The sequence below is a fragment of the Chiloscyllium plagiosum genome, chromosome 10 (assembly GCF_004010195.1).
Source record: "Chiloscyllium plagiosum isolate BGI_BamShark_2017 chromosome 10, ASM401019v2, whole genome shotgun sequence".
Classification (NCBI taxonomy): Eukaryota; Metazoa; Chordata; class Chondrichthyes; order Orectolobiformes; family Hemiscylliidae; genus Chiloscyllium; species Chiloscyllium plagiosum.
In genome coordinates this window covers 31,565,957-31,582,410 of record NC_057719.1, presented here as the reverse complement: position 1 = coordinate 31,582,410, position 16,454 = coordinate 31,565,957, and the positions used below count along the sequence as shown (strand labels likewise).

Sequence of the window (16,454 nt, the reverse complement as noted above, 5' to 3'; positions counted from 1 at the left end):
TCTTAGCTAGTTGTTTGACCAAATGTTACATTGTTATCTTGTTCAGAACACTATTCTAGCCAGAAATTTCAGCTCCCTTAAAGCTACAGTACACCTACAGCTTCATAACATGAGCTTTCTGAAATATGCCCTTAAATGTTTACGGGCGGCACAGTGGTTAGCAATGCTGCCTCACAGCACCAGAGACCCGGGTTCAATTCCCGCCTCAGGCAACTGTCTATGTGGAGTTTGCACATTCTCCCTGTGTCTGCGTGGGTTTCCTCCCACAGTCCAAAGATGTACAGGTTAGGTGACTTGGTTATGCTAAATTGCCTTTTAGGTGAAGGGGAGTGGGTCTGGGTGGGTTGCTTTTCGGAGGGTCGGCGTGGACTTGTTGGGCCAAAGGGCCTGTTTCCACACTGTAAGTAATCTAATCTAATCTAATCTAATGTCTCTACAGCTTCACTATTGATCTATACCCCAGCTTCGTATCCTGGTTCACTTCAGGCTAGCTCAGTTTTCATGCTCTCACACTTGCTCTTATTTAAGTGTAAAATTTTAGTCTTCAATCTAATCTCTATTTCATAATTGATATAAAATTCAATCATATTGTAGTCACTGCTACCTAAGTGTGCCTTCGCCCATTAATTAATCCTGTCACATTTCCCAATACTGGATCTGGTATAATCTGCTCTCTAGTTGGTTCCAGAGCATGCTGCTCTAAGAGACTATGTTAGAAGCGTCCTATTAACTCTTTAGCAGGCTGCCGTTGCCAATCTGAATTTTCAGTTCATATATGGATTAAAATCACATACAATTATTACCATCCATTTATTACAAGAACACACTATTTCTCCTTGTGTAATTCATTCTACATTGTAGTTACATTTAGGGGCCTATAGACTATATCCATTAGTGGCTTATCTCTGCTAGTATTCCTCAAATCTAACCAAACCTTATCTCTTGAACAAAGGTCGCCTCTAACTTTAGCAGCAATGCCATTCTTGAGTGCTACCCGTCCACCTTTATGTAGCTTCATATTTTTTTTGAATTTTAAAAACCGATTGATATTCAAAAACTAACTCTTATCATTATGCAGCAGCATCTCTGTAATGGTTATTGGATCATTGTGCACCTTACTTTAATGTGCACCTTCAACTTATTTACTTTGCTATGACTCCTATACACATTTATATACAGAGCCTTTAAACTTTTTTGTGTTTTTGGTATCTTCACAACATCCAGACTTGACGCTTGAGATATTCTGTCTCTCCGGCCATTCTGTGATCTCTTCCCATTGTGCTTTCCTGTCCTTGATTTGCTCTCTCTCTTTCCAAACTCGATCCCTTACCCCCATTATTTAATTTAAGGCTTTGTTTACTTCCCTAGTAGTGTGCTAGAAAACTGGGCCTAGCACAGCTCAGGTACTGCCCCTACTTTACCCAACATTTATGCTAGTGTCTCATGAACTAGAACCCCATTCTCCCACAACAGCCTTTCAGCTACATATTCATTCCACATTCCAGAGATCATTACCCTCAAGATCCTGCTCTTCAATTTGGTGCCTCATACTGACTAAGCAGAATCTCTTTCTCAGTCCTGCTTATGTTGTGCCTACTTGAACCATCACAACTGGATCCTTCTCATCCCAGTCTGAGCTCCTGTCCAGCCCTGAACCAATGCTCCAAACTCTGGCAAAGGGTGGGTAATATCATACAACTGGCTGCACAAAACAGTTTTAGCCCCCTCACTATACTGTCCTCTAATCTACTCCCCAAACATTTTATTCACCTGCTTGAAGATGCTCTGAAGTATTTTCCTTCTAATTCAGCCTCAGAGGTATCTGTGCAGCAGTGACTTGAGAAACAAGAAGTGACTATGCCAGCAACACTGGCAGATGTGGTCCCTCGGTGCAGCTTAGAGAGAACTTCAGTCCTCAATCCAGGTGCCCTGATCAGTCTGTTGCTTTTCATAGAACATTACAGCGCAGTACAGGCCCTTTGGCCCTCGATGTTGCACCGCCCTGTCATACTAATCTGAAGCCCATCCCACCTACACTATTCCATGTACGTCCATATGCCTGTCCAATGACGACTTAAATGCACTTAAACTTGGTGAATTCACTACCATTGCAGGCAAAGCATTCCATTCCCTTACTACTCTCTGAGTAAAGAAACTACCTCTGACATATGTCCCTTTCCTCGTAAGACATTCCTTCCATACCAGACAACATCCTAGTAAATCTCCTCTGCACCCTTACAGATCTTGCTTTTTCTCGCACAACCAATCACCTCAAACTTGACAGGTAATTTTCAGAGCTCAGGCCCTTGCATGCTTATTATATTCTCTACCCTTTACTTGTCTTGCTTGTTGTTACAGCCTTCTTCCTGTTCCTTAATACTGTTGTGGACCAGGCCAGACCCCCTCAACTTATTTTAAGAAGGTAGCCTAGACCCTAACATTTTCTTATTATAAAAGGGAGATGTGAAGTGGGTGTTCCAGATGTGATCCAACTGATCAAACCACTCAGCTTTAAGGAAAACAGAATTTATTTAAAGACTACAGTTGAAACACGAATTAAAGAAAGCGGACTTTAGAATAACGTAACTATTGGAAAACTTAGCCGACCTGATACAGTAAGTATTACTAATTAACTGCTCCAATACAGTAACATCCATAAAAACACCCCTTGGCAAAATGGTAAAATCAAACACAGAATCTTACAGGCAGGAGACAACAACATCCAGAGAGAGATTTCAGAGAAAGTCAGGGGAATCCTTTACTGCAGCGTGCAACTCTGCTGGACTCCAACATCTTGTGACTGCTACAGCTAAAAGCAAATTAGGAAAAACCTGAACTGGGAGAATTGGCCATTCCTTGACCATTTTTAAACTAGACTTTTCAGCATCTCTGCCTTTATGACTTCTCTTCTTAAAAAAAAAGGACAAAATAACCTTTTGAAAGTGACCGCATCATCACAATACAAATAGAATTGGACAGCATTATCCAAAGTGTGTGACCACCTTTTGAAACAAAATATCCAGGTAACTCTTCCCCCTCCATAATGTATGACAGGGTGTTCAGTTCATCCCCTAATTCATTATTAATTGGAGTTCCTGTGGTTTTAGACATTTGCTAATGCGTGACTATTCTCTTCTCTTTCTGATAATTTAGTGTTTTTGTAGCAGCATAATAAAGGGCACAATTGAAAATGCTCCCAAGGTTGTAGCTCTTAAGTCTTTGATTCACATTTGAATAGGAAGATTAGATCAGGTTGAGTTGAACACCAAATATGTAGGGAAATAATTGAACTGAGATTACATGAACCAGTGGGAGCTAAACATTTAATTGGTTTTCCTGTTATTAAACTTCACAAAAATTTGGTTTTGCAGGTCAAGAACTGTTTCTGAGTGAAGTTATGGAATTATTCTGTTTCTCAATCTGTATTTCAGCACTGCTGAAAAGCTTTTACCTGGATCAGAATTTAATCGGTACACCAATGGCCGTCACATTTTGATAAGATCTCCAGTTAAGTATGAGGTTGCTGAAGAAGTTGCTGAACACATTGATTTTGGTGAGCTAATAAAATAGTAACTTTTGGATAATGTTGTGGATAAATGAAATACCTCAGATACAGTACAAGTCATTCTATCCTGTACCTGGCCGGCTAATTGTTATAGTAGAACAGATGTTTTATTTTAAGCCAGTCAGCTGTCAGATTCAGGAAATTTCAAACCAAAGTGCTACTGACAAATTCACAGAGGCAGAGTTTCTGATTTAAGATATGGAAGTCCTCTTCCCAAAGGGTAGAGTCGAAAACTTAACTTTTCCTCTTATCCATTCACAATGTCATTCATTTCATTTTCATTTTGAATTCACCATTACCTTCTTTTTGCTAATAAAAATGTGAAGCATCTATTTATTAAATACCTCTGCAGATTTATAATCAAATCTATAAATTGATGATCAATGGCATTCTAAAATCAGTAGTGTCTAACTTTTTTAATTTAGTGTTCTTATTCTGCACCTTTTGTAATCTTCAGGTTCTGATTTCCCCTTCAGCTTTACCTATGATAACTCTGCATGAGTCCACTGATTTTTAAAAAACTATCTTAAGCCTAACTTATATTCTATTTCCAATTCTTGTTGCTTCTCCCCCAATATTAGCTCACTGATCTGATTTTTTTTTTCAATTGTTCATATTCAGCACAGCAGCACACACTTCTCTGTCAGTAGACTAGAAAAGACTAGTTGAGGAAGGATCTTTTGTACACATTTTCACAATTCTATTTCTTTTCTCACTCTACCTATTCGATAAAGATGTAATTAAAATTTTATGGAACAGTAATTTGTTTATTATTGTTCATAAGTTTAATCGTACTTCAGATTTCTATCATAAATCTATATTACTTTCATATATGCTTCTCCCAGTTCATCTTTAAGTTTGTATGTCTTTCACTGTTCCAAAGTATGCAGTAATTTTGAGGCACATCTGCTACATGCAATTGTCTAATAATCATCCTCTATGATTAGCCACTGTGAAATATCCTGAAGTACCACAGTACTAACCTGAATTGTGATTCCTTACTTGGACACTACTTAGCACCTACTTAGCACATGCCTTGCTTTAATTCCAGGCTCTGGTATGCCCTAGCCTGCACAATCTTTCCTCGATTCTACACCTGTCTGTCCACTAAGTTCACTTTTCAATCTTTACAGCAGGCCTGCTTCCATAACATCTGGCATTTATACAGCCACCTTAATGCAGTAACTTGTCCAAAAGAATGGGGAAGTTAGTGGGAAATATTGCTTTATTCATAAATTATTCTTTTTTTAAAAAATTGTACTTGTTTTAGTTGGAGGTGTACATCGATTCCCTCCGAAAAAGACTGTGATAAGCAAGGCGTGGAAAGCTAGCCAGAATATAGAAGCAGACTTTCACTTGGGCGTGACACCAGCTGTCCTAAGGAAACGTTATAACCTTACTGCAAGTGCTGTTGGGTCTCACAAGAATAGCAGTCAAGCTGTGGCACAGGTAATGCTGTTAGTCTGACCATATCAAACCCACTGGTAAACTAGACTTTCAATATCTTTGTTGTCTGTTAGTTGAAATAGTATTTTGTTCAAAGAAATATACATTGTGCCTCCTAAGGAAAACCACCACATAAGGTTTCAAATGACATTATCATTGAGAAACATTACCATACTGAAAGGGCATACACCAAATAGGAAAAAAATAAATTTATAAACAGAAACCAAAAATGTGCTGTTGATGGGGAGGAACATTGATTTAGCAAACAGAGATCAGGGATTCAAAGATCACTTAGATACATGACCGACGTGGTCAGGGGGACTGGATTCGGGAATTTTCATTGGTAGAGCAAGGCCCCATAGGACCTTGGAGCCAAATCGATCTGAATTGAACAGGATAGAAATGCTAATGAATAATCTAATGACCTAAGCATGTTATTTTGTACATTTATTTCTTTGATGTTTGATTGGTCTGGAAAATAAAATCAGATATTTCCTTTATTGAGCAACATGCTTTTTCATTAAAGTGAAATGGTATTCAACTATGATAAACATGATACATGGCAGATTTACTGAACTGAATTCTGTTCCTATGAATTATTTGGATCAATTGTTTTATCCTTTAGTTCCTGGAGCAATATTTCCACCAGATGGATCTCTCAGAGTTTATGACATTATTTGGTAGCAGCTTTGTGCACCACAATAAAGTGAGTAAAGTGATTGGCTCCCAGGGCGGTATAAAGGCAGGTTTGGAAGCCAGCTTGGATGTGGAGTACATTATGAGTGCTGGTGCAAACATAAATACCTGGGTCTTCAGTAATACAGGTGGGTTTTGATTGCATTTCTAGGTATATCTTTGTAACCACTTGCATGAAGGATTAGCCAAACTATAAGCCTGCACTTGTGAGACATTTTATGTTTCAGAAAATCCTCAACCAAGCATGAGCCAACTCAGTTTTGTTTTTCTTTAAATCTAATGAAGCTTCAAGATATTTCTGCTTTTACTCAGCTTATGATGCTGGTTAAATCAGTAGTTGGTCACATGGTAAAGTTCACGTGCATTTGTTATAAGTTGGGTAATATGTAAAGTCCAATGTGGAAATAGCATTCACTTTAAACATTTTGGCTAAATATGTAATTATGAATTTCGTAAACTCCTGAAGCAGCCAAGCTGCGTGCATAACAAATCATTTTAGAAATTTTGACCTTTATCCTTTATCATTGTCCATTGATTAGAGTGAATCCGTAAAAAGAGGACACCGTAAGCCTCCTTTCTTCTGGAAGGAAAATATACTTGCTGAAATACTGTTCAATATTTACCACAACAATTTCACTAAGTTTGTGGAGAGTAATTCGTGGCTTTTAAAATATTGTTTTCACCGGAAAGTAATTGAAACAGAGAACATTCTGTATCTTAAGAGTAGATAAGCATTGGAAACAGGCCCAGATTGGAGTGACTTGACGTTGCTGAATCAGTTAGAGATGGGATGGGATAATGACCTGAGGATTGGGAGCTGAGCTTGCATTACTACTGAGACTACTGAGTCAGCCAGTGGTTTGAAGGAACTAAGCTTATTCAGCATCCTAAGTTAGGCAGTACTTCTGAAATTTGTAAGTTTCCAAAGAACTACTTCCCCAACCACACACATGATTCAGAATGGTTTTGTAACATGGCAGCTGGACAATCCGAAAAACCTTGTTAGATGCCGTGAATGTCATCTGTTCTGGGCAAGTGATGTGTATATGCAGAGTCAAATGTTTGAGTGAAGTTCAGTTCAGTTAAGTTAACCTCCTTTTAATGCTGACCTATTCAACCTCCTGCTAAGAAATGCAAGTTACTGTGATGACACTTTGGCTGAGTTCTTATGTAAAGCAATAGTCTCAAGGGACAGCACACAACATCTGTGCTTTTGAAAACAGCAACTTACTCCAGGTTATGTGACTACATTTTAATGCCGTGCAGGTTCATGTGTGTTGGCAGATTGAAGTTTGTAGTTGGAAATTACTGTCGTGTGACTCTGACCACCATTCACTTTTGAGGGTTTAAGATTTGGTATGTTCAAGAAGATTGCAACATGAGTCAGTTCCCTTTCATTTATATGTACTCCAGAACAATTGGTTGGCTAATCAGAAAGTGTTTTGATTGTCTTAAATTCTCCCTGCTCTAAATTAAACAATTTCTTCATAATTTTATCCCAATGTTTATCAGAATAGTTGCAAGGAAAAAGTAGATTAAATATTGTTGATCTCTGCAGGAAGACATGAATCCCAGGAACCCTTTCTAGATTGGATGATGTTACTGAGTAACATGTCATCAATTCCATGGGTCCACTCTGTCAGTTATGGAGATGATGAGGACAGTATCTTTGGCGTATTTGGACCGAATCAACACGGAGTTCATGAAGTCAGGTGTCCGTGGACTCACATTACTCTTTGCTTCTGGTAAGTGTTTTAAATTTTGTATGAAATAGCTTCTAAAGTGAGTTTTTCTTTCCACTTGTGTCTTCACATGATATACACGAACTTGGAATCAAGAGTGTCTTTTCTAAAAATTCAACACAACTTGCAGAACTCTGACGTACAGAGAGATGTGGGTGACCTGAGACTGGGAGACAAATAGCAAATGGTACTTTACTGCAAGAGGAATAGAATTTGAAAGTAGGATGTTTTGCTACAGATTGATTGATGGGATCACATCTAAGGTGCTATGTACAGTTTTGGTCTCTGTATTTAAGAAAAGATAAGTGGTTTAGAAGCTGCTTGGAGAAGGTTAACTTAACTGATTCCTGGGATAAAGGGATTATCTTTTGGAAAAGTTAGACAGGTTGAATCTGTAGCCATTGTAGCTTAGAAGAATAAGAGATTATCTTATTGAAGCAAATAAGATCCTGAAAGAACTTTATTCATTCAAAGGAAGTGGGCATTGCTGGTTGAGCATTGTCCATGCCTATTTGACCTCAAAGGTGGTACTGAGCTGTCATCTTGACGGTGGATCTTGAAAGGATGTTTCCCTTTATGGGAGAGACTAAACTTAGAAAACAGTTTAAAAATAAGGGGTCTCCTATTTATGATGGAGATGAGGAAACATTTTCTCTGAGGATCATCTGTCTGTGGAACTCTCCTATTTTTAAAGCAGCAGTAGTTACATTCTTGACTGACATTCGTGTTGAATCATATCAAGAATATACTGGAAAGTGGAACTGAGGCCACAATCAGATCACCCATGATTTTATCAAATGTTACAGTAGGCTTAAAGAACTGAATGGCCTGCTCCTACTTGTAGTTCATTGGTACCATGTTAACTACTGTGTTGTTGTCACATTATTCGATACTTGGTTGGTGAAGTAGAAGGGAATTCGATTAGCTTAAACATGTCATATGACATCAAGTTATAGTCCAATAGGTTTATTTGAAACCACAAGCTTTCGGAGTTCTGCTTCTTCATCAGGTGGAGTAAAGAGAAGAACACAGGCACATAATTTATTGGCAGAGAGATCAAAAGGTCACACACACGGTGTGGTTGTAATGTTGACAGTCTGAATAATAAGTCTCTGCAGGTAATCAAAAGTGTTACATGGTGTGAGTAAAGTGTCAACTGAATTGCAAATGAAGGGATGACCTATAATATGATTAACTGAGACAGATAAATTAAAATTAAGGTGAAAGTTGCTAAACTTTAAACTTTCAGTTGTAAAAGCTCATGAAAGGCGTGATGCCAGTTAAATTTTAACACTCATTTGCCTTATGGACAGGTGATGATGGTGCAGGCTGCAGAGAAGTTCGAAGAGGAATAAATACCTTCAGACCAAGCTTTCCTGCATCTAGGTAATGTCCCAATACACTGCAGCTTCCTAATGGGGGGGGTAGGTAATATTCAGTAAGCTACTTGCTTTGCATCATTAAAACGCATGAGTTTTATAGCTCATAAATATTCATTTTACTTTTCCTGAACCACAAGTGACACTTGAAATTATATTTATCATTTCAAAATCCATAATTGTTCTCCAGCAATAATTTAATTCATTCATTAACGTTCTAGGTAGAGCTTGAAATGCTGAGTTTATTCTGACCTAATATGTTTATTGAAGAACTAACTGTGAATTCTAATATGCCAAACTAGAATTTGTAAAGATCAGAAACAGTGCACTGGCAGTCCAGGGCACGGAAAAGCATAGATCAATATTGTTGTTCACAATTTCCATTGCTTAGCTTGCCAGTGTGGAACATGTCAGAGGTGAAATGTTTGCCCACACTAAGGGAACCAACATTGATAAGATTCATCCCCCTGCAACCTGACCTAATTATTGGTTACAGCACGACACAGCCAGAAACCCAGTGGAAGGGGCTGGCATGTCATGACTAAATCAGAAGAAACTAGAGTAGGAAAGCCAGGAGGAAATATCAGGAAAAATTTTTCAATTGGCAGCCAGAGTGATTAAGGCACCAACCCAAAGCCAAAATAAAGTCTCAAATCATTTCTAATTCAGCTGGGGGGGGGTGCAGAGTGGTGGTAGTTACCCACCACAGAGGCACAAGAATGAGACAGAAAATCTTTGTGTAGTCAAGCTCCTATTTCCATCCCCCAACTGGTTAGTCAGTTCAGTGCTTGTTATAGCTTGCCCTTTGTTGCTGAACATTGATTTGAGGTGGTATAATTAACCTGATTTGAACATTTAAACAGGCTGCCATCAAATATGAATAAGTGAGATATGGAAAGTTAGGCTTAAGTCTACCTCAAAATCAAAGCAGGTGAGTGCTGGGGGTTACAGGAATATTGAAGAATGCAGCCAATATTGTAAAATAGTACTAAGAAATACAAATTTTGACTATTTGAATCAAAAACAGAAATTGCTGGAAGAACCCAGCAGGTCTGACAGCACCTGTGGACAGAAAGCAGAATTAACGTTTCAAGTGCTGTGACACCCCCTACTGTCACTACTTGCTCTGATAGTTAATACAGTCTTTAGGCAAGATGATATGATCAGTCAGTTGAGGATCACTGCACATTGTTTTATTCAGTTGTGTAACCATTTATTATGTAACTTCTAACCTTTATTTTCGTCAGTTATATCCATGCAGAAGGCATCACTTTAAGGTCACTAATTGTTGAAGTTATTAAAACTTTCAGAAAAAGATCATATCATAGAAAATGCCATTGGAATAAATATGCTTATTGTATGTGCTGCCCAGCCGTAACCAATTACTAAACTTCTTTCAGTCCATATGTCACAACTGTGGGAGGAACGTCTTTCAAGAATCCCTTTCAAATTACATTGGAGGTCACAGATTACATCAGTGGTGGTGGATTCAGTAATGTGTTTAAGATGCCAGACTATCAGTTAAGTATACCTTGTTGGTTTTCTTTTACTGAAGATGGCTTTCTATTCCCACATGATGCAGACTTAGATTCACCCAAAATAGGTTCATGTAAAGATATGTAGCTCAGGTGCCAGTTGTAGTTGTTGTGGGTATGTTTGCCGAGCTGGGAATTTGGATTGCACTGACAAACCTACCCACAACAACTGCACTCAAATAGATACAGGAAGTTAACCCATTGTAGGCAGCATGTCAGACAGGATAATGATGTGGCAGCAATAATTAGGACCCCTCACCTGCCTCCAGTTCAAGAAAGGCTATATGGGATAATGGTGCAGATGTTTTATGGTTTCAGATGTGAAGTGAGCTGTTTCTGCACCTTGTGCTGCATCTGGGATCTTGGAACATCATTGTTACTTTGGCAACTAAAGTGAGTCTTTTCAGGCTGAAAGACATTGCTTGTGCCTCTCAAATAAAGCCTAAACACTGTAAGAGTCATAGTCATTGAGTCATGGATGTTTACATATATGGTTGGGAATACTTGGGGCTGGGGTGCTTAATCTACACCGTGACCACTAAGAGATAAAGTGAAGAGCTCGGAGATGCAGCTGGTCTAATCTGTGAGCTGGGTATTTGTCCCTGCATGCACAATGTCCTGGCAGCAGCGTTCCAGGTCATGTGTGTAAATAGGCATTGTATGTGCACAGAGCATGAACTGAAGTTTGAGGGTCTGCTGTCCCAGGGAGCAACTCATGACCTGGAGTCGCTAGGTACACAACTTGACTTTCATAACCGGAATTGGTGCTGCTTGTTTTTTTTCTGTGCAGCCCATGGCAGAATAGTTAAGTGCACAGAAATTTCATGAGATCAGGTACTAATGCATGCAAATAGACCTGTCACCATTCATGAATGAGGTTCTCATCTCCCCATTTAAAACTTGAATGTAATATCCGATTCTGTTTTCTTAATGTCAAAACCTTGTTTTTCTGATCTTCCCATAGTTTCCCAACTGATTCACCCTTGCCCATGTTGTTCAGGTGCTGAGAAAATTCACCCCAATGTGTCTTTTGCTTCTTGAATGTTCAACATATGCATGTTGTTCAACCATGGGAGTCACAGTTATACAGCATGGAGACAGACCCTTTGGTCCAACTCATCTATGGCAACTGCATATTATTAATCTAATCCCATTTGCCAGCATTTGCCTATATCCCTCAAAACCATTCTTATTTATATACTCATCCAGATGCTTTTTAAATGTAATTGTACCAGCCTCTACTACCACATCTAGAAGCTCATTCTGCACATGCACTGCCCTCTGTGTGGAAAAAGTTGTCGCTTGGATCTCTTAAATCTTTCACCTTAAACCTGTGCCTTCAGGATGAATAGTCAAGGTCTTTTCCTCAATCTTTGATGATTTTATAAACGTTTTGGAAGTCACTCCTCAACCTCTGACATTCCAGGAAAAACAGCCCCAGCCTATTCAGTTTCTCTCGGTAGCTCAGATCTGCCAACCCTAGCAACATCCTTTGTAAATCTTTTCCGAACCCTTTCAAGTTTCACAACATCTTTTCTACAACACTGAGACAAATATCAGGGATATGAAATGTTTTGAACTTGAATTTTCATCATTGCACTTTTGCCAATGAGCAGTCATGCATTGGAGACCAAAGAGTCCAATGATTAATTTTATTAACCAGTTCTCAAAACAAACTCAGGATAAAATACCCAATTATCTCAAAGATATAGTGTTCATTACAAGGTGTGAATCAGTTTTAAAAATCTACATTTCTCTTGAAATGATATAAATAGATCTGTTATATAGTTGCAAATAAATGATGGGTAATATTCAAATTAATTTTACAGGCTGCTGCTGTGAATTCTTACCTCAGAAGGATGAAATCACTTCCCCCAGCTACATACTATAATGTTAGTGGCCGTGCCTATCCTGATGTAGCAGCTCTATCCGATAACTACTGGATTGTAAGCAACCTAATCCCAATTCCATGGATTTCTGGGACGTCAGTAAGTTAATTTATTTTACACTCTGCAAAGAACCTCTTTCCAAACCCACAATTGTATGTGAGCAGTTGAGGTTGTGCATGAGGCCCCATTATGCACAGGCTTATTTTGTTTTTCTAGTCTTAGTTCACTGGGAGTTATGGGGAAAATATCTTTAAATTACCCTAGGACTCAATGGATCACATCAAACAATTGGAAATTCAACTGGAAGATCAGTGAATGGGAGAGGGCAGTCACGTTGCAACTGCGATGTTGGGATGAGGCTAGTAGGGAATTTATGCAGAAAGTTCAGAACTCCTCATCAGCATTGTGCTTCTCTATTTTGAACCTGGATAGAAAAGCACAGTGACCACGTAAGGCAACATTTTCATAAAACAGATTAAAAAAACAAATTTCCAGATGTATAGGAGTTAGGAGGTCATGTTGCGGCTGTACAGGATGTTGGTTAGGCCACTTTTGGAATATTGCATGCAGTTCTGGTCTCCTTCCTATCAGAAGGATGTTGTGAAACTTGAAAGGGTTCAGAAAGGATTTACAAGGACTTTGCCAGGGTTGGAGCATTTGAGCTATAGGGAAACACTGAATAGGCTGGGGTTGTTTTCCCTGGAGCGTCGGAAGCTAAAGGGTGACCGTAGAGATTTACAAAATCTTGAGGGGCATAGATAGAATAAATAGAAAAAGTATTTTTTCCTGGGGTGGGAACTAATGGGCATAGGTTAGGGTGAGAGGGAGAAGTTATAAAAGGGGACCTCAGGGGCAACGTTTTCACGCAGTAGGTCGTGCATGTATGGAATGAGCTGCCAGAGGAAGTGTGGAAGCTGGTACAGTTCAACACTTAAAAAGGCATCTTGATGGGTATATGAATAGGAAAGATGTAGAGGGAAATGGGCCAAGTACTAGCAAATGGGACTAGATTAGGTTAGAAATATCTGGTCAGCATGGACGAGTTGGACTGAAGGGTCTGTTTCTGTGCTATACATCTCTGACTCTATGTAGAGTTACACAGTTTTACAGCATGTCCATGCTGGTGAACAAACGCCTCTCTCGTCCCATTTTACTTCACTTGCCCCATAATCTTTATCAAGATTGTTCGGAGATATTATTACTCACCTCTAAAGCAGGTGGGACTTGAAGTGGGCCTCCTGGTCCAAACCTATGGGCACTACAACTGCAATACGAGAGTCCTTTTCCCCTAGCTTTGAATGCTCTATTTCTTCAAATGATCATTGAAATACTTCTGTAAATATTTTTCATGGTTTCTGCTTCCAACACACTTTTCAGACAGTGGGTCTAGGCACACACTGCTCTCTGGGTGAAAACTTTCTTCCTTAAATCCTCTTTCAACCCGTAGTCTTAAATCTATGATCCATGGTTATTGACCCCTGTGCTAAGGGGGAAAAATGTCTTCCTACCTATGTCCTCAATTTTGTGCAGCTCACCCATCACCCCCTCAGGCTTCTCTGCTCCAAAGAAAATGACCCCAAACTACCAAGTCTGTCTTCATATTTTAATTGTTCCATCCCAGGTGTCCTGGTGAGTCTCCTCTGCACTCTGTCTGAGGGTCTGGTGACCAGAACTGCATTTTGTTCTGCAGCTATGGCCTAACTAATACCTTTACTCCATCATAAACTCAATTCTCTGCTCATAAAGGCATTTGCCTCCTTAATCATTTTGCCTACTTGTCCTGTTGCCTTGAAGGAGCTGTGCCCATGCCAACCAAGATCCCTCTGATCCTCTGAACGTCATAAGGTGCTCCCATTCATAGTGTCTTCTCTTGCCTTGCTAGCCCTCCCAAAATATATCACCTCACACTTTTCAGGATTCATTCCATTTGCCATTGTTCATAACATTATCTTCATGTTCATATTTTATCTTCATGCAAACTTTATACTGGCATCACAAGTCAAGCTCATTTTGAAATGTGAGATGGGAAAGATTTGATTTATTATTGTCACATGTACTGAGATACATTTAAAAAATATTGTCTGGATAGCAAGCAACACAAATCATACCTTACATAAGTACATCATGGTCATGAAACCAAATGCAGAGTTTGTATTACAGCTGCACAGAAGGTGCAGAGAAAGATCAAGTTATTTATGAGAGATCCATTCAAATGTCCGATAACAGCGTGGAAGAAGGTGTGTCTGAATCTGTTAATATTTTCAAAGTTTTGTATCCTCTGCCTTATAGAAGAGGATGGATACAGTACAACTGAAGTGGAAGGGGTCTTTGATTATGTTGGCTACTTTCCCAAGGCATCGAGATGGAGTCAATGGAAGGAAGGCTGGTTTGCATGATGTATTGGGCTACATTCACAACTTTCTTGTGGTTGTGGGAAGAGCATTTTCCATACCATACTGTGAAGCATCCAGATAGGATGCTTTCTATGGTGCATGTATAAAAACTGGTAAGAGTCTTTGTAGACATGCTGAATTTCCTTCACCTTCTGAGAAAATAGAGGCACTGTTGTGCTTTCTTGACTGTCGCAATAATATGGATAGACCAGGATAGATTAGTGATGTTTACTCCTAGGAACTTGAAACTCTGTACCATCTCCACCTCAGCACCATTCATACAGAGTGTGTTCCTCCAATCTGCTTCCCAAAGTCAATGACCACCTCCTTCATTTTGCAGACTTTGAGGGAAGAGATTGTTGTGTTTACACCATTACACCCCTTTCTGTACTCTGTCTCGTCTTTGTTTAAGATATGACCCACAATGGTGTTATCTTTGACAAACTTGTAAATTGAGATTTGGGAAGCTGTTATATAAAAATTATCATGAAAGTCAAAGATCAAATTTATCCACAAGGTCCATGTTCATCATATTTCGAGTTCAATCATTGCTACGGATTGCTACATTGACTGAATTCATGAAGATCTGAAAAGCTAATTAATTTGCCAAATGACTTTATTTAATGGAATTGTGTAACTTTGTTTTTCTCTGCAGGCCTCAACCCCAGTCTTTAGTGGGATCTTGGCCCTCATAAATGATCGCCGGTTCCAGAAAGGTCTTCCAGCTCTTGGTTTTGTTAATCCATTGCTTTACAGTTTACAGGAGAAAGGCATAACTGGAGCATTTTTTGATGTAAGTGAAAACAAGATTATTAATTCTAAATTGCTGCCACCTCTTTATTGCCTGATATTTTAATTATTAATATGTATTGTGTTCCATAAGGCAATGCCCTGGCTCTTTGTAGTTGTCAGTGATTCAGGTATAAATAGGGGTTTAGAGACTGATTATAACATTTGAGAATGAACAAATATTTCTGTGGTTGTTAGTGAGGAAGAAGGCTTTAGAAGAGGCTGATAATCGGGAATACTTTCTTTCGCCTTTATGAAATTAAGGGCTTTTGCCCGAAACATCGATTTTCCTGCTCTTCGGATGCTGCCTGACCTGCTGTGCTTTTCCAGCACCACTCTTGACTGATCATTTCAAATGTCCCAATTAAATTTGAGGGCTCTGATAACAAAGTTTCTACAAATATTTAAAGCGGAAGAGAGTAACTAAAGCTGGTGTTAATCTTTTGAGAGAAAGTCTGAATACAAGAAAATGGTGGGACTTTGATTAGTTATTTTCATAGTAGAAGACTTAGGAAAAATCTCAAAGATGTGTGAAAATCAAGAAGTGAACAGTGTAACTCAAAAGGAACACTGTCACCCAAAACATATTACATGTTCAATAACTTAATGGAACTCTCAGTAGCAGAGCTCCATGCCAGGGTATTCTGAAAGGGGAGGGCAAACAGATTGTGGTACAGACCAGCACCAACAACACAGGTAGAAAAAGGAGAATTTAGGAAGTAGATGAAAGAACAGCACTCAAAAGTTGGTCATCTTAATGTGGTGACTAGAACTGTACACAGTTCTCCAGCTCTGGTGTAACCAAAGTTCTGTACAGCTCTTCTAATCTATGTCACAACTACCTTACTAACCTATCCTGGTACCTTCAGAGATCCGTGAACAAGCACCCCAAGATTCCTGTATTCCACTGAGCTTCCTAGTGTTGTGCCATTTATTGAGTACTTCCTTGACCCATTCCAAACTGAATTAACTTACATTTATCAGGGTTAAATTCCACCTGCCATTAATCTACAATGTGGG

General features: G+C 39.1%; 1 protein-coding gene across 1 annotated transcript in view; it reads left to right on the top strand.

The window, feature by feature from the left end:
- The window catches only part of tpp1 (tripeptidyl peptidase I), a 33,978-nt gene that overhangs the window by 10,833 nt on the left and 6,691 nt on the right, over positions 1-16,454 (top strand). The window contains 9 exon segments of the mRNA XM_043697333.1: positions 3,432-3,553; positions 4,836-5,014; positions 5,637-5,835; positions 7,266-7,371; positions 7,373-7,452; positions 8,763-8,835; positions 10,229-10,349; positions 12,193-12,351; positions 15,301-15,438. Of these exon segments, the coding sequence (XP_043553268.1) occupies positions 3,432-3,553; positions 4,836-5,014; positions 5,637-5,835; positions 7,266-7,371; positions 7,373-7,452; positions 8,763-8,835; positions 10,229-10,349; positions 12,193-12,351; positions 15,301-15,438 (1,177 nt within the window).